Source organism: Cydia splendana, chromosome 12, assembly GCF_910591565.1.
Source record: "Cydia splendana chromosome 12, ilCydSple1.2, whole genome shotgun sequence".
Lineage (NCBI taxonomy): Eukaryota > Metazoa > Arthropoda > Insecta > Lepidoptera > Tortricidae > Cydia > Cydia splendana.
This window is the reverse complement of record NC_085971.1, coordinates 6,197,641-6,223,170: the sequence shown is the minus strand read 5'-3', so window position 1 is coordinate 6,223,170 and position 25,530 is coordinate 6,197,641. Positions and strand designations below refer to the sequence as shown.

The following is a 25,530-nucleotide window of genomic DNA, read 5'->3' as shown; positions in this document are numbered from 1 at the left end:
GGCATAGAATTTACCTACGTCAATAATTAAATATGGAACATTAATTATTTCAAGTATTAATAATAAAATTATAAATAACAATCAATTAGCTTGCCACACAGGCCATTATGATTTATGATTAAGTTTTATAATTTTATCTTAACACATTCTTACGGCCTGATTCGTACTTTAAGATACGTGACGTTTTTGTTTGAAGAAACGTCACTTTTGACACTGACATCCTTAGAGAATATAACCAAACGGAGACGACATGTCTATAATTTTCGGTACAAAATAGTCTGCCGTTTTTTGCGGGGGAGGGGCACATCAAATGTATACGTAACGTCAAAATAGCCATGTCAGATAAACGTCAGTCCATACATGTGGTTGACCATTGGCCGCCTGTTAATGACCACTCCGTTTGGTTATATTCTCTAAGCTGACATCCGATTCATGTCGTATCTTTAGCAAATTTTTGACGTATCTTAAAGTTCTAATCAGGCCGTTAGATATGTTATAGTAAAGCCACCGTGAGCTACGCGTAGGGTTTGCAATCCGGATCCGAAATGTATGAAATTATCCGGATCTGGATCCGGATCCGCGGATCTTCCCATACATTTCGGATCCGTCGTGCAAACCCGAGCTACGCGCTACGAGCGTAGCTGATAATCGATATTTCCCGTTTGTAGCGAATGTGTGTGTTTGTTGATAAATTAATTGATTGATTGATTAAACGAACGAACAGAGAATCCGCCTAGCGGGTCGCTGTCACTGAATGTGATAATGTGACTTAAAATTAAGCTTAAAATAGCACATATTGTATGGAATGTGTTACTGGAATATTTTGACATTGGAAATGTCTTTTCTTTCGCTCCAGTATACGGTCCGATTTCACGAAAAAGTGCGATCCCCTTATATCTCGGAAAGTTGTGAAGATATGATATTAAAAAACAGGCTCAAAAGACGCATAATCACAAGAGCTGTAAGGTGCAAAAATAATTATTCGAGAAAGTCAAAAACGAAAAAAGTTATGGTCGAAATAGTGAAAATAAAATTCAATTTTTTCCGAATTTTTGATTTTGGTGCTCGATAATTTGGAAACGAAGAATGATATCAAAAATTTAAGAAAAACGGCTCTGGACAATTTAGTCAGCTACAATTTGGGCCTAAAACAAAGACGATCGGGTTAAGGGTTTGCCCTGTAGCCTAACCTTAAAATAGTCAAAAAGTCAGAACGACATTTTTCACAGGACATTTATGACTTCATGTTTCGCAGAGTTCGTTATCGGTGTTTGTTGTGAATTATCGGGATTATGACGGCAGAATAACACTTGCACTGCGTGGGCTTTCAAAATCGCTGCAGATTTTTCTTGGTCTAACTCTATCTATCCTGTTTGAGACGGGCGTAGATAACGCACTATTCGACAATCTATGCATTATTGTGGTGGTGGAAATAGAAATAGAGATAGAGGCAGAGGCAGAGGCAGAGGCAGAGGTAGAGGTAGAGGCAGAGGCAGAGGCAGAGGTAGAGGTAGAGGTAGAGGTAGAGGTAGAGGTAGAGGTAGAGAGGGAGAGGGAGAGGGAGAGGGAGAGGGAGAGGGAGAGGGAGAGGGAGAGGGAGAGGGAGAGGGAGAGGGAGAGGGAGAGGGAGAGGGAGAGGGAGAGGGAGAGGGAGAGGGAGAGGGAGAGGGAGAGGGAGAGGGAGAGGGAGAGGGAGAGGGAGAGGGAGAGGGAGAGGGAGAGGGAGAGGGAGAGGGAGAGGGAGAGGGAGAGGGAGAGGGAGAGGGAGAGGGAGAGGGAGAGGGAGAGGGAGAGGGAGAGGGAGAGGGAGAGGGAGAGGGAGAGGGAGAGGGAGAGGGAGAGGGAGAGGGAGAGGGAGAGGGAGAGGGAGAGGGAGAGGGAGAGGGAGAGGGAGAGGGAGAGGGAGAGGGAGAGGGAGAGGGAGAGGGAGAGGGAGAGGGAGAGGGAGAGGGAGAGGGAGAGGGAGAGGGAGAGGGAGAGGGAGAGGGAGAGGGAGAGGGAGAGGGAGAGGGAGAGGGAGAGGGAGAGGGAGAGGGAGAGGGAGAGGGAGAGGGAGAGGGAGAGGGAGAGGGAGAGGGAGAGGGAGAGGGAGAGGGAGAGGGAGAGGGAGAGGGAGAGGGAGAGGGAGAGGAGAGGGAGAGGGAGAGGGAGAGGGAGAGGGAGAGGGAGAGGGAGAGGGAGAGGGAGAGGGAGAGGGAGAGGGAGAGGGAGAGGGAGAGGGAGAGGGAGAGGGAGAGGGAGAGGGAGAGGGAGAGGGAGAGGGAGAGGGAGAGGGAGAGGGAGAGGGAGAGGGAGAGGGAGAGGGAGAGGGAGAGGGAGAGGGAGAGGGAGAGGGAGAGGGAGAGGGAGAGGGAGAGGGAGAGGGAGAGGGAGAGGGAGAGGGAGAGGGAGAGGGAGAGGGAGAGGGAGAGGGAGAGGGAGAGGGAGAGGGAGAGGGAGAGGGAGAACAAAATAAAAACTTATACAGAGAAACATAAAAAAGAAAAAGTGCCACGAAATGGTCTCACCTCAGCATGTTGCTGGCGGCTGCTAGCAGATAGCTGATGCTGAACCCTGGCAGTACCTAGTGGAGCTCGGGTTTAATACAACATAAACACGCTGTTTTGGTCATCGGACTCGTCTCGATGAGCACTTAGGAGAGTAGTACCCAAGATAGAGCTGATGCTGAACCCTGGCTGTACCTAAAGGAACTCAGGTTTGTTGCAACATAGGCACACGCTGTTTTGGTCATCCGACTCGTCTTGATGAGCACTTAGGAGAGTAGTACCCAAGATAGAGCTGATGCTGAACCCTGGTTGTACCTAGCGGAACTCAGGTTTGGTGCAACATAGGCACACGCTGTTTTGGTCATCCGACTCGTCTTGATGAGCACTTAGGAGAGTAGTACCCAAGATAGAGCTGATGCTGAACCCTGGCTGTACCTAGCGGAACTCAGGTTTGGTACAACATAGGCACACGCTGTTTTGGACACCCGATTCGTCATGATGAGCACATGGTAGAGCATTACCCAAGATAGCTGATGCTGAACCCTGGTAGTACCTATTGGAACTCAGGTTTGGTGCAACATAGACAAACGCTGTTATAGTCATCTCTCGTCGCGTCAAACTGCTGTCAAGAAAATTTCATATCTTGCAGCAAATGGGCCGCTGCCGATCACCACTTCTCGAGTTGACTACGGATTTGCCGTGTAATAATTTTCTTGTACTTTGAACATTAATATATCCTGCTTATTAATCGAAAAATGAAATATGTACCTATACTTATGCGCCACGGCGACAATTATTCAAACTTGGATACGCGTGTGGAAATTTTGCAATTTGTTTGTTCACATGCGTTATGTCCAGGATACTTGTGTTAGTCTAAGAATAAAATAATTATCATTCAACGTTGTAGTTTTATTTTGTAACTTTTTCCTTTCTTTCTCGTCGCTCAGCGACAATATTTTTTCGAATTCCGTAGATTCATTTCCAATGTGCTCGATAGTCGTGTGAGGCACGAAATCGGTGAATTTTTTTTTTCATTTATTGTAAGTACAGTAAAGAGTTATCGTATTTTATTAACGAATCTGTCAACGGCCTTTGTCTATTTAGCTAACAGTCGACGTCTTTCGGTAAATATAATGATCAGATCGATCAAGCAAACTACCCTTTCTGTATCTATTTACTCTGCAAAGCCCCGTAGGCCAAAGTTCGAGGTAAGTGGAACCTCTTTACTGATTAAATTTCGCACTAGAAGCCAGCCAGCTTTATTGGTTAGTCTAGGTTAGTTATGAACCTTAGCTAATCTATTAAAAGTTAAAACTTTGCGATATTCAACCATATTGCATTACGGTGGCTAGCCAGTTAAAGTAAAACTTTGTAGATCGAATTTAAGTGAACTTTTACAAAGAAAAGGACGATAGACAGTGACATCGCTTGAGTCAACGCTGCAGCAGTAAAGCTGCAATGCTTAAGACCACTGCTTGGTCGACGTGGCACTCAAAGGCCCACAACACCCCAATAATAATAATAATAATAACGTGTGTTACCAGTGGCTGTTAACAGCCACTGGGTAGAAAGCGGCGCACACCTCTCGACACTCCTGAGCCGCTTACACCGGTGTTGCCCTTGAGCCATCTTAGATGTCGCTTTTTGTGGGGGCCCATCTTGTGAGGGCGAGTCACCGTCTGCCGGAAATAAAATTGCATACCGTTTTATTAGGCAGGCGTCCGGTTTTTTACCCCATAGCTCAGTTCTTAGTCCATCGCTTTCACCCAATAACCTAGCTAGTTCATTTTAGATTCCATCAACTCTCAATAGTCCTTACACCCTGGCGGGTGCTGCCTCTGCGTGCGTCCCATGACACGGGCAAGGGCAGCCTCCGCTCGGTGTACAAGTACATTTCATTAAAGTGTCAAAAGGGCCTCTACGTGTTGGCTTCGGCTCCGCGCACGCCTCCCAAAGGTCCGGAACACCATTGTTCCGTGATGGGAAAGACGTGTGTCACCATTGTCATGGCAGATGTCCGGACTTCTTTACAATAGCCCAGTCTCATTGTTCACCCAAACTTCAATCCATAGACCGTATACTGTTCACTTTTTCTACAATAGTCCGAATGCCGGTTCATGGGTGTCTATTGTTGCGCCTGTGAACGGGTTTCAGCAGGCGATCTACATGACATTAAAGCTCTCCAAAGGGTCTCTCGTGTTAGATCTATATCCCCACGCAAGCCTATCAAAAGACCGGGATTTATAGGCCCGTGAAATCCAAAATAATAATAACGCTGCAACAGCAACGCTGCCCTCACCGTCTGAATGTAACCTTAATTTAATACTGTCTTTCTTCTAGAGGCTGTTGTTGTCGCGCTGACAATATAAAAATTATTTAGGTATCACAATGACTCGCGCCAATACATGTAAGAACAAGTACGAGCGCAATTGCAGACACAGTTATAATTTTTTTTTTGTACGTAAAATAAAATAATAGATTTTTGTGCCACACCGCGGGATTCAGAACAAAAATCTAAATATGAAGATGAATGGTCATGACTCAAATGCCGCGGATTTTTTCGAAAAAGTAATTCTATTGAGTGTTATTTTAAATAAGATTTGGACATGTCCACTAATGTCCACTTTATATTTCTAAGATTGCAAGCAATGAAGGTGATTCTTATTGTTTATAAAGTTGACCTTATCGGCGCCATGTCACGCTTTAAGACATGTCGATTTTAACCCCAGGTCGACTCAGTAAATACCAGCTTCCCACACCGGCTCAACGTTATGTATGGCGGAGGCTGACAGCCGTTAGGTGAGTTTGCTTTATAAATATGGAATGGATCGCTTAATTCATTAGACCTTTTGACATGTCAATGTCACTAGCTATATAACTGTTTTATATCGAGAAAGCGGGATAATAATGCGTGAAATTGCCTATAAAATACGCAAGTAACTTGATAAAACTAGGTAACGATCACGTAAATTGTGGATCGGCCTCACTATTAACTCCGGTCGACTATATGGCTCAGATTTATAGGAAAATGGGATAGTCTTACACAAATCGACGTAGTATAATTTTGTAGTAAATTAAGACGAGTGTTGTGTGTACCAGACGATAAAATGGATAGATTACTATATAGAAAACATCAATAACTCATAATACTCGTAACATACATAGAGTCAGACCAAGAAAAGTCTGCATCGATTTTAATAGTGCAAGTGTTATTTATACGTCATAATTTCATAGAAGTTTGACGTTTAAAATAACACTTGGACTGCGTGTGCTATCAAAACAGTTGCAGACTTCTCTTGGTCTGATTCTATAATTCTCTGGCAAGGAGGAACTACCCTAATAGAGTATATCGTCGGTGCGAATAAAAAAATCGCCATGTATTTTTAAGCTACTTTCCAGGAGACAAAAATAACTGTTTATTTTCCTGTTTGTAATATATTTGTTGCATCTGTATTTTTTTCTAATAGATCAATGATTTTTACAGATACTCATGAAGCAAATAAACAGTTTTTTTCGTAATTTTTTACAATATTAATTATTATAACCAAAATTATGCTACATAGCGACTTAAATTTGGTTCAATTAAAATCGTCATGTGTGAAGTTTACACATAGCGATTTGTTTCCAAAGTAACATAGTACGAGAGATGATACATAGCGGATTTTAGGGTCAATGTCGGGTAATCCATTCTACAATAAATCGCCATGTGCAACATTATCGCCATCACCCTTGACAGAAAACAAGACATTTAATTTCGTTATGTGCTAAAAAATCATATAGCTATTTTTTTGTTACTGTTCTGCTTTTTTTTGTACAAATGTTGTTCTGTGTTCACATAGCGGAATTGTTATTTTCAAAACTAATAAAGATATAACAAAAATATTTATGTGGGTCGACGGGAAATTGAAAAAGGAATTCAAATATGCCAAAATCAAAAAATCGTAAAAAAACACATAGCGATTTTCTTATTCGCACCGACGATATCTAAGTTAACTTTGCACCGACTTTAATAGAACAAAGTGAGGTAGTGTCATTATGTACGTCATAGAAATTTGACATTAATGATGACATGTCCACACTTTGTCATTTCAAATGGCATGTAGAGTTAACTTGGTACGACTCTGATAGCCTACTATTCATTTGTGTACGTGTAACTTTGACAAGAACGCAATGACTAAAAGATCAATTGAAATAAATACCAAATATCTGGGAGACCGAGCTTTGCTCGGAAAACATATAAAAACTCAAAAATGCGCGTTTTCCCAGAGATAAGACCTATCTAGATCGATTTATCGCCCCCGAAAACCCCCATATAGCAATTTTAATTGAAATCGTTAGAGCCGTTTCCGAGATCCCCGAAATATAGAAATAAACAAGAATTGCTCGTTTAAAGGTATTAGATTAGATGTGTTTTTTCATTTACCCTATATTACACAACACAATGTTATATAAAATAAATATATAAATATATTAGGGGACATCTTACACAGATCAAACCTAGCCCCAAACTAAGCAAAGCTTGTACTATGGGTACTAGGCGACGATATACATACTTGTATAGATAAATACATACTTATATACATAGAAAACAACCATGACTCAGGAACAAATATTAGATACAGCTAGTATGACGAAGAGACAGTCACGTTATCTCGAAGTCCCTGACACAAACATTTGCATTCATAAATGTGCATAAAACCGCGATGTTTCTACATTGAAGGAAAATTATTTTATAACTGTGTCTGCAACGCGCTTTTAAATTTAAATTCTGAATATAACATTGTAACAAGACGAGAATATTATATTCAGATGTTTTTGTTTAAGAAGAGTGGGGTAAATTAAATACTAAACATAGCGAAGGATTATAGAATAAGTCAAGCTTATCCAAAATAACTTCATAAAAAATACCGCTATGATATTTTTAGTATTTCAGGAGTTACTTTACTATAGGTACTTAAGGTAAGGTAACTACGTTAATATGATGAATAAATCAATGACGCTATATTTGAAGTCCTGAGTTAATGACTATGTAGTTACTAATAAATAATGTTTCTAACCGTATTGTCAGGCACGTGAACTATAAATAATAAAATAATTTAATAGTAGGTAGGTATTGGTTAAGTTTGTCTACGCGTATAGCCTTGTATGTCATTATAAGCATGAAATGAAGGAAGCTATAATATTTAACGTTGACGCTTCGCTTTTATAAGCTCGTAACAGCACGTGCCGCGGTCCGCGAATAATGTTAATGATTCTAGCTATTATTGGAATATTGTTTCGTCAAGCAGCGTTTTCCTAATCATTTTCATGGCGCGCCTCCTTGGCATCGACGACCAGTTGGGCGTCCTAGGTATCGCTGGAGCGATGAGGTCGTGAAAGATCTGAACGAGCTCGGTGCCGTCGATTGGACAGAAACGGCGCTAGACAGAGAAGCATGGCGTTCCTTAGTGTCAGAGGCCAAGATCCACTTCGGGTCGCTGCGCCACGGCAGTAAGTAAGTAAGTAAGGGCTCTATGAGTTCCCGCGACACACGTTTAAAAACACTGTTCTAGAGTTTAACCTCTTTGATAGTTAAATTTTTGACGACAGGAGTGCCTGGCGTCCGTTGGCTCGTGGGGTGGACGACATTCGGAAGATTGCGGGTCACTTCTGGATGAGATTGGCTCAGGGGATAAGTGGCGTACTCGAAGAGAGGCCTATGCTCCGCAGTGGGCGATAAAAGGCTGATATGATGATAATGATTTTTGACGAGTGGAAGGCGTTCGTGATACGAATAGTATCTGTCTTTCGGAATAATTACTCAAACGCGTGTACGTCAAATATACCTATATCGATAGTCAAAACACTAGCGAATGAAACGCCAGTCTAAAAATATTCATACTTAAGTATCATCCAAAGCATAATTTGATATTTGTCGCCGAAAATTCAGGTAAAAGGGATACAATCTCATTATACCCTCAAAATAAATGCCGATCATTACCCGAGGCAAGAATTATTTAAAAGGCTATAATTTGGCGATAATTACGATCCCATATCTACGTGACCGTACGTTTTGTGGGTTGGCACGTTGTCCCTTTAGCCCGAGTTCGTACGTGGATGGAATAAAAGGTTAAAGAAATAAAGGCGGCATCCGTTTGGAAAACTATGGCCATATATCGGTAAAGTTTTTTGCGTGTTGATTGGCCAATATTTTTTTGTCATCTTTTGTGCCTAATTTATAACGAATTACAAAATGTCATAGTTTTTGAACTTATTTGGTCCGAACGAACAAATAGATGACTTTAGAAATCTTGTATTTCATGTCCGTTTCCATTAAAACATTAAAGTGTCGAAATAGGAGAACTATACCTAAGTTTACCTACAATTTTGCCATACGTAAGCTAGCATCGTTCTATCTATAGATGAGCCTGAGGAGTGCTTAATAATCATAACCCAAGTGTACGCTGCGGGCTGCCGATGGTGAATGAAAATGCGAAAAACTTATGCTGTACAGTATATAATACAATAATTACACAATCGCACGGAAAATAACAGAGAATAAATACAAATGTACACATAAAATTACAACAGATGTGACAAAATAAACATTTGTGGCTCATTGACAGAGAAAACTATCATACAAAAACAAAAGACGCGCACTGGCCGCGGCATTCTTACCGGCCAGGCTGCCAGCACGCGCCCAGCAATAAGGTTTGTACGTTCCGTCGCCTACATTCCCCACCCTAGTGCTGGTACAGCACTCAAAACCGAAGAGATATTACGGCAAACGGTGTGCGTTACAAATTCGCATTCTTTTCACTGGGTTAACCCTCGACATACCACCGTATGCGTCGCCGAGTACCAGAAGTCACAAGAGAGCCTTTATCACAAGGAGGTCTGTCGGGTGGAACCCGCTTCTTCTGTGGACAGTATTCAGGTGCGTCAAACTCAAGTAGTGTCGAGTACGACATGGTTAGGTCCTCTTGGCCATGCGAAGCGGTTATCACGCTGTGCATACACCGGTCCTGAAGTGTATGAGTAGCCGAATGTTCACAGGATGTAGCCAAACGTCCTCCTGAATGCACTGACGAATCACATTTGTGTGCGAGTTGTCCGACAGGAGTGTTTTCGTCACAATTGAAAACAAGTACATTTGTCACTAGCAAATTCAGTTCGCTGGCACTACATGACTTATTATGTACACTTGAAGTTTCATTATATACACTTAACATATTTACATTAGTCACTGTAGTGTCACACATTTGTTTGCTAGTAGTACTACGGGCGTCTCGAACCTGCACGCTGTCCGCGTGGCTACACATCTCGGCTTGGTCGGCGAGCTCGCGGTTCACGAGCGATACCTCGGACACAGATTCGTCGATAATGTGAAGTGTAGCAGGCGTAACAGCCGGCGACTGATACAGTCTGGCCGTGTAATGACATTCGTGACCAAACTGTTCCTCGTCGCAGTTCGTAGAGACGGCACCCGGCGCGCTGAACGTGCTTAAGTGCGACCCATCAGCGCCGGCGGGCGAGTCGGCGGTAGTTGGCCAATATTCCAGCTTCGCCGTATTAATGCAGTCGCGGTCAGAATGGTTCTCGTTGGTCTGTGTAGAGGCGGTGCCTAATATGTTACACGCGTTCAATAACGACACATCAGTGCCGGCGGCGGGAGTGACGGTGGCAGCCGCCGATTGGCGCAGCCCGACCGTTTTGTTACCAGTATCGTAGTCTGACTGCACCTCCAGTTGTTCCCGCTGCGGCTGGCTAGTAGAGCGCGCGCGTGACTTGAGTGGACTGTATTTCGCATTTAGTTCAGCTAAATCCACCTCTAGCTGTTTGTCAATAAGCGCTATTTGTATTCTTGCCTTTTCCTTAGCTGCCTCCAATTGCAGCCGTCTTCGTCTGGCTAGTACAGATGATGATTTAGAGTTACTCGAACAGTGTGGTGGTAACGGCGGCGAAGTAACGTCGCTCGCACGATGAGACGTCGGCAATCGTTCCGCCCGACCGCTAATGATAACTTCTAAAGTCATTATCTGTACCTGAGACTGCAGTGTAGACGTTGATATGCTATATACTGCACTTTATTCGTTGTTTACGCGTAGCACATTGCGTATTCACCATAGCAGCATGCGTGGTTCCAACCCGGTTCGAAGTGACCAAATGTACGCTGCGGGCTGCCGATGGTGAATGAAAATGCGAAAAACTTATGCTGTACAGTATATAATACAATAATTACACAATCGCACGGAAAATAACAGAGAATAAATACAAATGTACACATAAAATTACAACAGATGTGACAAAATAAACATTTGTGGCTCATTGACAGAGAAAACTATCATACAAAAACAAAAGACGCGCACTGGCCGCGGCATTCTTACCGGCCAGGCTGCCAGCACGCGCCCAGCAATAAGGTTTGTACGTTCCGTCGCCTACATTCCCCACCCTAGTGCTGGTACAGCACTCAAAACCGATTTGACAAAATCACCTGGACTTAGGTAAAATAGCGCCTGCTATCTGACATTCCAATTCAACAGATTTTACGTACCTGTAACAAATAAAACAAATATTAGTTTGTATTTAAAAATAAGCGTTACAATGGAGCCACATATCTCTACATACTGTGTGAGTATTGTATTTTAAGACGAGCTACCTATAAGCAGGTTACACCGGTTACACGATTTCATAAAGTTCGCTCGAGAGATAATCGAATCTAAAATAAAATCAACCTGGCCATTCATCACCTGAAAAGCCCTTTGTGGCCCCTTAATGGTTTCCTCTTAGCTTATTACATGCAGTAGTCCTGTAGGGTTCCGTACCACAAAGACGAAAAAAAAACTATCGTTGCAAACTTTTAAAAATATAGGTTTGAATGTACTTATTTGAGGCGAGAGCCCTATATTTAAAGACCAATTGGAACTTTTACTTTCATCAGAGTGACATCTAAATGATATCTTTCTGATGTCAGTGTACGTCCAAATTGGCCTGCTAATTTGAACCGGAAAAATATTCTTTATTTTTCGAAGTCCCTACCATGTAAAACTATTGCGAAAGCTTATGTAATGCACTTAGTTACTTACTTATGTCACAAGTAGATACGTTATTATATCTTTATCTGATTGATATAAAGTGACAAATGCAAATGGCACGTTCTGGATTATCTAAGTAATTCTATTTAATATATTTCATATATCCTATGCCATTTAAAATATTGCATCTGTCTAAAGCCTAAGCGAAATCCATATTGAAGTACATATTGGAAGTGTGTCTATTCGTAAAGAATAATGGAAACCTCTTTCCTCAATACTCGCGAGCGGCCCATCTACGACCAAAGACTAGACTAGCCACACAAAACTCTACTTTACAGATGATCCATAAAGGCCCTTTTGGCATGGCCATAAAAATATATAATAAAATCCCAAACGAAATCAAAGAAATAAATAATTATAGTAACTTTAAAAATGCATTAAAAACTTACCTAGTAAAAAAAGCGTACTATACATTAAATGATTTTTTTAACGAAAATATGGATGAATAACTGGCACAGAGAAGAGATAAATTTGTAAAAAAGGTTACAAGAGAGACCATTGTAAATCATACATTATGGAATTGGCTTAAGCCTATGATGCATGTTATTTCATAAGTTAGTGTTAAGTATATTGCTATACCCTTACAGGGTTCATGTGGAACTGTACTAGTAGTTTTTAAGAACTGTATACTAATATGAGTGCAATAAACAATTCTGATTCTGATTCTGAATCCAGTGACACCGCGGTATTGTATCAGCCTAGATTAACCGATGGAGAGTGAAACCGATTTGAAAGTGAACCGGTCATCGACCCCGGCTAACAATAGGTAATGTACGTAAGTCTGAGCTTTGGTAAAAGGGTAAAGTTGACCGAAACAAGCCTAGACGAATTGCAAGGGAAAAGCTGTACCTACCTAACCCTATGAAGAAGAATATTACGTCCATAAAGAATATTGAATACATATCAGCTGCTTGCGATCATTTTTTTCTCTAAAATGAATTGTTTAAATATTGTTTGTCAATATAAAGAAGTTAACTTCTCATCGGTTTCATTAAATCTTATTTTAAAGTTTTGAGTAGAAAACTTGTTGTATTTAGTTACAGCCTATAAGCAACTTTTAAAGCATGTTATACTCGTAGGTACTATATCCCCACAAATTCTATTTTTTTTTTCGGGATTTCTAATGACCAAATACTTAATCTAAATGATATTTATAATATGTTCATTTAAATCGTAAAAAAGTAAGCTTTCACAAGGAATAAAAAATCGAAGAAAGAAAACTCCAACGGAAGCTTTATTTAAAATTTTCATATCGGAATCGTAAAACCAGCATTTCCTGTATTCCATTTTAGTTGGCGGTATGGATATATTATTCAAATGCCAGAATGGAATAAAATACTTTATTTACTTAGTTTAGTTCGAATATTTTATATTAGGTAATGTATTTTTTGAAAGTGTTATAAAATATGTAACAAGAAGACATACAGTGGTGCGATCAATCTGAAATTGTTAATGCAAACAAAAACATGAAAACATGCTTCGCTTATAAATCTTACTAGCAACCCGCCCTGGCTTTGCACGGGTTGACAAATTATACACCTAAACCTTCCTCAAGAACCACTCTATTGATAGGTGAAAACCGCATGAAAATCCGTTCAGTAGTTTTTGAGTTTATTGCGAACATCCAAACAAACACACAAACAGATAGGCGCGGTGGGGAACTTAGTTTTATAAGGTGTAGTGATAATATACTTAGGTACAAGCCGATGTATTGAAATGGTATTTCCTAGAAAAAGGAAAACACCGAATTAAGTTTAAATGGAATTTCCAAACATTGCTACTTAAGTCATAAGTCATTTATTTGTAAAACCAATTTACACGTTACAAAATTACTTATAGAACATATTTACATATGTCGTAAAAATATACAAATCAATATGAAATAACCTTGATCATGACATATTATTAATATTATAAAAATATACATTATACATTATTTAACATCCTTTTCGTGGAAATTTAAGTACTCATTATAATCGTAAAACGGGTGCTCAACAAGCCAGCGTTTGAGGCGACATTTAAGAATGCCCAAATTTTGGACGCAGGTATTGCTGTATTCACATTTATATTTAAGTATGCAAAATAAAATTAGTATAAAAATATTTTTTCAACAATCTCACTATTTACTACGCTTAATTAGAAACATAATCGCTTTGTTGGCATCCCCGCAATAGTGGTATACAGTACAGGTATCTCAAGCGCTCTTAGCGCAGAGGAGCCACATTTTATTGGCACTATAAATTTTACTGGTGCCATACTACCGAGATTGCGCCCTCGGATTTTTGCGCTTCATAGCCACGGCCTTGTCTTATTGTTGTTTATGTTTCGACTTTTGTTTCAACAGATTCCGTAGATTGCTCTTGGAATCTTTGATGCGATTTTGTTATTTACGCGTTTTTTATTCGGATTTTGTGATGTAGCGCTGCGTGTTCAGTTTTTATGACATTTTTTTCTGTGATAAAAAGATGATGTTCTATATATGTATATCGAGCATTTTTTTCATGTAAATGAATTTCCATTTAACCACCTGGTATACACAGTATACAAGTGCGAAACAAACGGGGCACTTAACGATTAAAAAATATAATATTATTGTTACGGTGTTATTCATAAACGTTGATCAAATATAGCAAACCGTTGATAACTGTTAAATACTTACAGTTACAAATATTTACATGAAAAGAATAATTAAAAAAATCCACCGCTTTGGGCAGGATTCTATGAGCTCTGCGTCTCCGTAACAAAAAGGAAGGAATATAAAAGATTCGCACACTTCTGGTACCTAAGCATCAGAAGCTCAATTTAAGAGCAATCGGAACGGTGTTCCTAAAGGTCGCTAGTTCTAGTCTTAAATACTCGAAGCTGTTTTTAACATAAATACTTATAATGAACTGTTAAATAACTAACGTGCCCAATAGCTACCAAGCAAGCGCCACTGTCGCACAAACATCCAATACCTACACTATATTTAAGGCTAAAGAATTTCCCTAGCGTACATTCATTTACATTAAATTACCTTAATGAATCAGTACCCTGGTTTTAATCTTAATTGTACGTATTTAAGTAGACCTGGCTTGTTTTCTCGAACGAGACCTTTAACAACCGTCTCAACATAATTGCCACTTAATATATTATGTTTAAGTAATTATTGTAAACACCTCAAGTATCAAAGCACTCGTATACCGGGTGTCTGGAGAAAAGGTGTAATTTATTTTAGTATGTACGATGCGCGGATTGGGACGTAAATAGTGAACGAGTGAGTGATAGAACGAACTGTACGGCTACCACCAGTTTTGACATTGACATAACGCTCACGTTTACGTAAATTACTTTCTATGCATCTCGCTCGTACTGGCATATTAGTGCAAGCGAGATGTACAGAAAGTAAATTACGTAGACGTGAGCGTTATGTCAATGTCAAAACTGATGGTAGAGACTCTGTACGGTTACCATCAGTTTGTCACTGACATAAACGCCGTCGAGAACGTAATTTACTTTCTATACATCCCGTTTGCACTAATATGCGAGTGCGAGCGAGATGTATAGAAAGTAAATTACGTTCTCGACGGCGTTTATGTCAGTGACAAACTGATGGTAACCGTACTGTTGAATGAACGATGTGTGAATGCGAGAGTATGATGCCGAGTGTCAGGGCGCGTGAAAGGAATAGCAAAACGCCATGGGCAGACTGAATTGTAACCGGGGATTCGGGGAGCCTGATTTGGGACGTACGATGTAATGCTATGTAAATTCTGTGTTTTTCCAAAAATATAAGTTTTTAAATAGCTTAAACTAAAACATTCATTGAGACACGTCTTTAAAGTCACCCTGTACGGTATTTAAAGTTTCACTGAAAACTTCAAAGCGATAAAATTCATAACAAGGAGTTGGAGAATAAAACGGAACTTTTTATCGTCCGTTCTCACTGTTCTTCTTGGAAACTATGAAAAACTGTCATTATTGGGTTCTATTTTTTTTAAATAGCTCACATGCACATAAAACGATTCTTTTGCTTGTTCTAAAGAAAACAACTGGTTTATTAATATAAATGTCAGGTATTTCACTTAAGTCCATTAATACAGCGAGCTGCAAAATTGCATGGACATATTATAAATGAATTGATTTGTGACCTTGCGATTTTGCAGCTGAGTGTATAGTTTAGATTACTGAGCTGATTTTGTAAACATATTCGAATCTCTCTTTGTGCTTTAATCTTTGTAATGATAGATGAAGTACTAGGCAATTTGACTTGGTTTTGATACTCTTTGTGATTCAGTTTACATAAGGTTTATTTGATCGTTGTAATTAAATATCTTTAACAGTGTGATAATACTAATAATATTTATCTGTGCATGGTCAATAAACTAACTATATCTTCGTTTGTTAGTTGTTTTACTACTATACAACTAGACATAAGTACATTTAGGTTTTAGGAAAATTAATTAGTATTATACCTATATAAGGAAGACATCTTCTTCTTTGTTATAGTTATGTAATGATGTTTTGGTTACTCATACGGTTATTTATCTCAGCCAAAGATTTAATTGTATTAAGGAAATGTAATCGTTTTTTGTTAATCATTTAATCCTTTAAGTCGGTGTTAATGACTTTAAGACCTTTTGAGTGTCAATTTTACCAATTAAAAAAAAAAGTTAGTCCAATATTAGTCTACAACAATTTTGCGTTTTTAGATAAGAGTATAATTATGAAACGCAATTAGTAGCAAAAACCTATTTTCTCATACTCGTACATATCATAAATCATAACCAATAATTTACTTTAATACTAGCGCATCGGTTTTTTTATTATTTAACTAATAAAAAAAGGATTAAAAAACAAATTTTATGTATTAAAACGTACGAGAGTTTTGAAAATACGCGAATCGTGTTACAAAGTTTGAAGTACACCTACGTACTGGTTATTAATTTTCTGCTTGAATGGTATGTCAATCTATTGGAAATGTATCTCAAAATTTCAATATTCTTAGCTTTTAAGAAGTAACTTAACGATGTCAGTGCCTAATTGGTCGCGAACCAGTGATTTTATTCAATGATTTATAGCTACGACTATTCGCAAGTATTTAATTAATTTTATAATAAATTAAAGAACCCGTCAGTTTTGATTGATGCCTAACGCGGCATTGACGGTGTATTGATGTGGAAATTAGGTAAATTCACTTGTTGATGGAATTATTTTATAAGACGGCGGTGACCTTTGGGTTTAAGGCTGTTAATGCCTTATTCATCAAGAAATCACAACAAAAAATATCAAAACATTATCATATATTATATTATATACCTACTCGTTAGGTCATTTCTAATTTTGGCATAAAACTAGGATTGGTAAACGTTGACCTATTTTTATAAGCCTAAGGTTGGTATGGTATAGTATCAAGACATTACAACAGACTTTAAGTACCTATGTCCTTTTTGTTTTAGGTATATCTTCTATCTAGTCAGAATCCCCAGTTGCCAAAATTACCGTTTTTAATACGAAACCTTGAATATGCATACAATATTTCATACATTGCTAACTATACATAGAGTAACTATATACAATAAATTCAGTCGATCGACCAAATACCGCAATGTAACGAAAATCACATGCAAATTGTTGAAGCGTCTAAATGGGGCTTTAGAAACTAAGGTATCGCTCAACCTCTTCCTTTTGCATCACACTTTGCTTTAAGCAATTTTTACATGTTTTATTCTGAGTACACATTCCCTCTCAAATAAAACAAACTACAATGTGAACATTACCTGAGAAGTCTATTTGTAAGCCGGAATAGGAAGCAAGTTTTACACTGCAAGTCAATATGGCGCCGCGAGGGACGCAGGCGATGTAGCCAGTTCTTTGTATTTTACGGACGGTACCTCCCGGCCTCAGGGAATAAGACGTGGAGTACTTCTGAATAGAAAGTGAAATTAACGATTGAATCAAATAGGAATCTCGGAGGTAAATCGCTGTACACTTTACTTTGAATTTTGTTACAGTTAAAATGTGAAATGGATATCTTAAGACAAAAAAATACTTACAAGGTTCTTAAGTATCACCAGCGATTTCGGCTGTACTATCGAGAAACCTATTTAATACCTACTTAAATGGAATCCTAGCGATATAAGCATTATTTTTCTTCATCTCTTATTCTGAGCCTAAGGATTCTAGATCTAGACCGAATGCCCCCCGAAGGTTACTGGTTCATTAATATAATAGACCGCTCCCTAGTAGGTAACTGAAGCTGGCAGCCCTCTTCACTGTCTCTCTACATTTCTACAATAATGTAAATATACTATGTATTAGAGGAGGTAGGGGACCATTGGGCACTCGGGCGACTCGGGCACCCCCCTGTAATACCTAAAGGGGCCCACAGATTACCAGTTCGCCGGACGATATCAGCCTGACAGTTGTTCGGCACTGTAATTTTTTTCCTTTGACTGATAGGTTGATATCTTCCGGCGGACTGGTAATCAGTGGGCTCCTTAAGTCTTGATTTACAAGGGGGTGCCCGAGCCTTCCAACTGCCCAATAGTCCTCTAGTTACCTACCTTACTCTCACGTATGACCGACGCAGATCCAAAAATGACTTGTACAATCTCGTAATATGCGCAAAAAAATCCTTAAAAGTTCAGTAGTCCTTAATCCTGTAGTGTTAGGTCAGTATTAACAGTTTGTTTGCTGTTAAATATTAAACACCTAATAAAACCGACAACGAATAAAAAACATAGTTTATCGCTTATCACGCCTCCAATATATAAAGTATTATAATGACTCTTTCGAAGAGAATATGCTAAGCAGCCGGCCAGTCACGCGACTCTGACTTGGCGGTTTCGTGTCATTAGGATAATATTAAAATTGCAATCGGAAAAACAGGCAAGCTGATAAAGGGTTACTTGTGATGAATGTCCGAAATACTGCATTAGTGTAAGGGGTTGTTGATGTGTTTTACATTACTTTAGCTACTCGAGATATAAATTAATGATAGTTTAACGAACTTTTATACGGCTTTTGGTACAAAAAATATAGTTATTTATGCATACCCCATTAAATTTTGCAATGATTACAAAGAAAATAGTTACAGTGTATTTTAGATAAACAAAATGAATCCAGGCCCAAAAATCTCCTAAAAGGTTTTAAAGAAAGCACTAAATCTTAGTAGTAATGGCTGCCTAAACGAGATACAATGATACTGAAGTGCTCCAATCTCTAACAAAGTGAGGGCGAGTCGAATGCTTGAGCTATCCAGCGCAATTTGGGCTCTCCGATTACTCACAAAAACAATTTACTTACCTATACATTTGACCCTAATATTTTGTACAAAACATATTGCAAAACAGTCGGTACCGTCTTTACCATAAGGGCACACGGGGCCCGTGCCCAGGGCCGCCATCCTCAGGGGGCCCCGAAGGACAGACAGTAACAGTATATTTGATTACCCATAATAAATAGAAGATCATAGTAGAATTTTTTTAGTTTAATTCACTTTCCAAAAGGGCCCCAAATTCTTATGTGCCCGAGGGCACCAGTATAGTTTAAAGGATGACTCACGTTAGACCGGGCCGTGTCCGGGCCGGAGCTTCCGGAGCTTACTTTTCTATGACATGACAGGCGATCGCGTGATGCGTTCCATAGAAAACGATGCGCCGGGAGCTCCGGCCCGGACACGGCCCGGTCTAACGTGAGTCATCCTTAAGGCGGCCCTGAAAACAGTTACAGAATACGAACGTCCTAGTTTTTATATTACTTTTTCTAAGCGTCCAGAGCCTAAGTAAAAAAAATATCTCCTTTACCTCTCCTACTAAAACGATCAAACTGTCAATAAAAAGAGAGGGCAATTTTTGTAACAAATAATTTACAAACAGCCAGCTGCCTGTTTACTGGCATACTTCAGAAATTTGATTTCTTTATCACTTCGTATCTTCTCACAGTGACAATAAAATTATAATAAGATATCCTTATATATTGAATGTAACTGAGACTTGTCACAATACGAACTGGCATAGAAAACAAATTTCTTGATTTACATCTACGATATAATTTGGAGTTGCACTCGGCAAGCAACGATAATAGGTGCACCGCCTGGAAGGCTCACGTTGCGTAATGGGAGCGGCGAACGTGTTAAGTGCTTCGTTTCCCCAATAGGTGTTTAGATACTCGCACTAGATAGCTTGAATCACGGTTATGGTTATGTGGTTGAGGTTTGGATGAAGCTAGGTTTATGTTTAGTCTCTAGACACACGTTTGACGAGCATATAAAATGCAAACTTGAGATTTTCAATATGGAAAAAAAACTTAAACTGAGACGGGTTGGGCCGATATGTTTTTGGATTCGATTTTCCATCAAGCGAAAAAAAATGTTATCGTGTACCTAACTATGACAAAGACACTAGTTGATGTTCTGGAATATAAGTAGGTACTCTCGCTTGCCCAGCAGTGGGACACTCCTATAGGCTAATAAAAAAAAAACTCTCGCTAGGTCGATTGGTTATTTAATATTTCACGCGAAGTAACTTTAAGACTGATTTAATTGTAAACTCAACCTTAAGTCTAGCATGATACAGTTAAATTTCAGTTTGCTCATCCCCGAGACGCCTATGTTTTTAGTCAGGTTAGAGGAATCCCCTTACAAGGTACAGCACGTAGTAACTATTTATTAATCTGTGGTACAGCGTGTTGAACCATTGACCTCTGACAAGTGATACAAGTAATGCCCCGTTTACCGTTATCTAGTGTATTTATTTATAATTATAATATATTTAATAGGTAATTTATACTTATCATATTTTGCAGTCATTTAAATTATATACATAGGTTAAATATTTATCTAAATAGGTTTTTCTACAGGTACTTAGATTTTATTAAGAACGAACCGAAAGTTATTGTAATATTTTTAAAGTAATATAATGAAGATTTGATCATGGTCAAAACAAAGTGTAAATAAAATAATGGAGTTGTAGTTACCACGTTTTGGGAGTATACATAATATGTATATTATACAATTTGATAATTACTTATCTTTTATTTACACTTACAAAACCAACAAAACGTGTGTTTTGATTGTGATTTCTGCATTAATCGGGTTTTACAGCCAATTACATAGAATGACAAAGCAGCAAGTAATTAATTCAAGATATTTTAACGTTATAGGTAGGTAGGTAGGTACTATTTTAGTATAATGATACTTCATTCGATTGTGTTCGGTATAAATTATCTGCATTTTTCTTACTAAATGCCAAAAAAACTGCAGTTGGCGAGAGTTAATAATTCTCTCTATGATTGTAAATATACATACATAGATTTACTAAAAATCAATAGGAATAAACAAGTTAATTATGTTTTAGGTTCATAAAATATTTATTTGTCTGTCTGATTTGAGAAATATCTTTTTCCATAAGCGTAAGTTTAACCAAAAAGTAATGAAATTTTAATTACAAATGATTTAAATAACTAAATACGACCGTTTATGGGTCCCAGGGATTCCCTACATGTTCTTGAATATACATCATTTTCTCAAACGCGGCGGTCCAGGGAATCCCTAGCACAAACGCTTATCAAGTCCATTCCGAATATAAAGTGGCCCGCTCCACATAACGACTCAGTACACATTGACCTGATCCAGAATTAACTGTGTGATTTCGCGATTTAAATTTTCCTTGTACTTATACGTTCAAAGATGTTTACTGTTCATCTTTTTGCCCTGGCGCTTTTAGCCACAGCTCAAGCTCGTTATATCGCTTTACAGGATTTAAAAATACAACCTTACGTGATAGACGTTGCCAACCTCGCACAAGATGACTTTGAAGACGCGTTATCAGAGCAGGCTTTTGAATCTGTGCATCCGGCTTACCTCAACCGGGTCAGGCGTCAGCTCGGCAGCATGAGCACCAATCCAGATGGAAGTGCAAATTTGAACCTAAAAGTTCCCATCGCACGGGGCGAGAGCAACGTACTGAGTGCTATAGGATCGGCTTCGGGGATACAGTCTGCGAATGGCTTCAGAGCAGCTGGAGTGAAGCCTGGTCCAGGGTACACCGCTGCTGGTGGCGGATTGGCTCTCAACAATATGTAAGTATTTCTGTTACTGTATATTTTTATTGGTTTCAGGTTCGCTTCGATATTTTTTGTTTAGGTACTTAATGTTTATAGACCAGTATACATACGTGGTTTGACTGTAATAAATTTACTTATTTTCATACATTGGATGTGAAAATCGCATAAAAGTCGGCACGGGTTACAGTTACAGGTCCTAAAATTTATTTCCAGACTATTTTGGGGTAATATGTAGAAACCCATTTAGAGGTTAATTATGCGTTATTAATTTCTAAATACGTAAAATTAGGGATACCACATATTGAATACATCCTACTAGATAGACGCTTAAAAATATTTTTTATTTTTCAGCAACGGCCACGGACTAAGTGTGACCGGGCAGCACATTCCCGGTCTCGGGAACCAGGCGACGGTGGCGGGGAGGCTGGGGCTCATCAACACTCCTGACCACAAGATGGGCGCCAATGCCTTCGTGACCAGGACCATGCCGAACATCCCCAACCTCCCCAACTTCAACACTCATGGTGGCAGCGTGGACTATACTTTCAAGTAAGTTCATATTTTATTATTTATATATTATTTATTTTTATTTATATTTTATTGTACTATTTAAACTTGCTAGATGGAAATAATATTTGTTTAATGAAGAATAATAAATACAGGATTTTATTTTATAACACAGTAACATAAATATAGTAAATATTTTCGTTATACGATTAAAGCGGAACGTTATTCATTAAAATGAAATTGGGGACTAGGTTGAACGTATGAAAACTATAACTCGCCTACGGGTTTTCATGTAGCATAGAATCTCCTCTAAGAAAAGACAAGACCACGTTAGGCGTCCCCAGTCCCCAGTCACATTCGGGCCCATAACAGGCGTAATCCGTAATTGCTGAGGTCGCCGTCATCGAAATCGATGAGGAGGCCTATGTGTAAGAAGAAGACACAAACATACCTACAGAAATACCCACAAGTGTAATACATATATGTTGTATTGTAAAAACCAATGTAACCTATGTTGTATTGTAAAAACTACCTGTGGTCGAGTGAACAACCTTCAAATAAATGAGATGTGTCTAACAATACGGTGAAGCTTTATTTGACGTTCATACGCGCATTGTAATATGCCTATTACTTGAGTAATAAACTATATTTATCTCTTTATTTTTACGTAAGTAAAACCGGCAATTATCAGTGTCAATTTGACCCACGAGAGCATGAATCCGAAAAGTAAAATTTAACACTTCCTTTTAGGGACAAAATCGGTGGTTCCTTGGGCATGGCGCACACTGACCTGTTCAAGAAGACCGACTACTCGGCCATGGGCAACCTGAACCTGTTCCGCAACCCCTCGTCCTCGCTCGACCTCAACGCCGGCTGGACCAAGTCGCGGTCCCCCATCCCCGCCTTCAACCACAACTGGGCACCGCAGGGCGGTCTGACGTTTACGAAGTATTTTTAAATGTAAAATGTACTTTACTTTATTACATTAATAAAGTAAAGTACAAGCCGTCCAAAAATTAGAATATAAATTGGTAAGATATTATTAATACTATGAAATGTGTTACTTATTAGAAGATAGGTAATTAGTAAATATAGGTTTACTAACGAATGGGCCAAAAACGTTTCCCAAAGTATCACATCCCAAACTACGAGTATGTTTCCCAAATTGTCATTTCCCAAAAAAATGTTTGGCAAAACAACTTATCGCAATTTTTCAGTTAGCAATAGTCTATATTGGCAAGTTATTGTTTAGCAAATAATTACTTGGACAAGTTTCATTTTACCAAGTATTATTTAGTCAAATGTATCATTAAGCATAACATATTGCATGGCATAATTAGCATACAATTTACATACCAATGGATATTTATTTTTGCTTTTATTTGAAATACTTAATCCCGACCTTGGTTTTTTATTATTTTGGTTATGTTTTACGCATACGGATGTAATTAGTTGAACCATAAACATTATAATTTTTAAGAAAAAAACCGATTTCTATGGGGGCCGGTGAAAGATTATTGTAGAATGTAAATGGTGCACTACCCACTTTTCAAGTAGCATTTCGTTTCTGTGAGGGTCGTAGTTCTAGCCTAACCTAACCCACTTCTCTGATAGCAGTTCGGTTCTGTGAGGATCGCAGTTCTAACCTAATCAAACCCACTTTTCTAGTAGCAATTCGTTTCTGTAAGGCTCGCAGTTCTAACCTAACCTAACCCACTTTTGTTCGGTTCTGTGAGGATCGCAGTTCAAACCTAACCTAACCCACTTAACGGCTTTTTTGGAATATAATATTAGCCAATAAAAAACGTTTGCTAAATAATTTTTTGTCCTAACAACATTTGACAAAGTAAAATCATGCCAAGTGATAATTTGACCAAATAAATTATATGCGAAGTGTAACTTTGCTAAAGGTTCCTTTGGGAAATGAAACTATTGCGATAAGTTTATTGGGAAGTGAAATTTGGCGAAAGGTATTTGGCCCAAACGAAAGTACACCGTAAATATAATTATAATACTGTTAAATCAAGTTATTTATAGGTACTATTACTAGGTACTATTTCGCCTCCTGCCACCGGAGGCCTTTGTAATTTTTTTGAATAATAAACATTTATTACAATAAAGGTTTTTTCTTTATTTATAATTTAGGAATGAGCTAGGTACTGTTAAAATGTTGGCTTATAGTTAAATTAGTAAAATCTGTTTGAAAAAAATGAGGCCCAATTTTGAATTTTTAAAGGCTACTCATATTACTTATATTGTTTGTGATGTTATTTATTTATTATATCTGCATTTTTATACAGTGCAAAATATTGGCCTGATGTGTATAATTAGATAAATACGAATATAACTATTAAAAGAATCCCAACTATATCTGAACTTCATCCGGTTATAATTCACGAAATTGACTACACTACAGAATTTACAGAATTATATTCAACAACAGATGGAAGTGATTACTTAGAAGTAACAACAGATGATGATGATTTTGATTTAAGCTTTAATGATTTTATGAATGACGGCGCAGATGACAAAAGGAGAAAAAGACAAATACCCGTGGAGGATATCATTACAAGTCATTTTAGTAATTACATAAATACCTTACATACAAACTAAAATCTAACACAAAAACACAATATGTAGGTATACGCAGCGTTACTCCTATTTAGTTACATGATTAAGTACTCAGGTAAGTACATAAAGTTTTATCGATGCCGATGTGTGGAATTTTTCAATCGTGTTTCCACCACCAATTGAAAATTCGAAACATCGTCTTCAGCCGACCTCACCAAGTAATGGATTAAATGTTTTCACCATTTCAGTCGTAATAGATATATACAAATACATACAACACTAATTTCGCATTAGCATTGCCATTTAGCGAGGGAATGCTGCCAGCATCATTGGCACAATCCCGCGGGGGCCTTATTTAGACGTATTTTAATTTAGATCAGTTTAATGTTGATTGATTTATATTGTGTAGTATACTCGTAAGTCTTACAATTAAAATGTAGGCGAAACGATGACCAACCAACAATTAATGACTAAAATCACATACACGGGTACACTAGTATTGTCTACTAATGGCAAAAGAATTATAAATTATAAATGAGACTGGCTGCGTATCGTCTGTCTCTATGAGTATAGCCCAGTGGAATACCTATTTATATTTATAACGCTATTTTCTTCGCGCACTTTTTTTTTTCAAATATTGTAGTATTTATGGTAATGACGGGAAACACATTACTTTCTAACGGAAACATAACGCCGTAAACCACTTCGATGTACGAGGTCGAATGAGTTATCACATATATAGTGCTGTCATTATGTTATGTAAGGCGATGGCCGACGCAAAGCCGACGTTTTTGCGTGTGGGAAATGTTGCTATACGTACAGGTGCCTTTATGTTTTTTTGACAT

At 38.5% G+C, this 25,530-nt stretch overlaps 2 protein-coding genes across 2 annotated transcripts in view; one reads left to right on the top strand and one right to left on the bottom strand.

The window, feature by feature from the left end:
• Positions 1-25,530, bottom strand: part of LOC134795369 (uncharacterized) — a 233,494-nt gene that overhangs the window by 50,446 nt on the left and 157,518 nt on the right. The window lies entirely within an intron of this gene.
• On the top strand, positions 21,196-23,094 carry LOC134795771 (attacin-like). The gene is made up of 3 exons (XM_063767708.1): positions 21,196-21,622; positions 21,959-22,156; positions 22,865-23,094. The coding sequence occupies exons 1-3, from the start codon at positions 21,231-21,233 to the stop codon at positions 23,070-23,072; spliced, it is 798 nt and encodes a 265-aa protein (XP_063623778.1). The 5' UTR covers positions 21,196-21,230; the 3' UTR covers positions 23,073-23,094.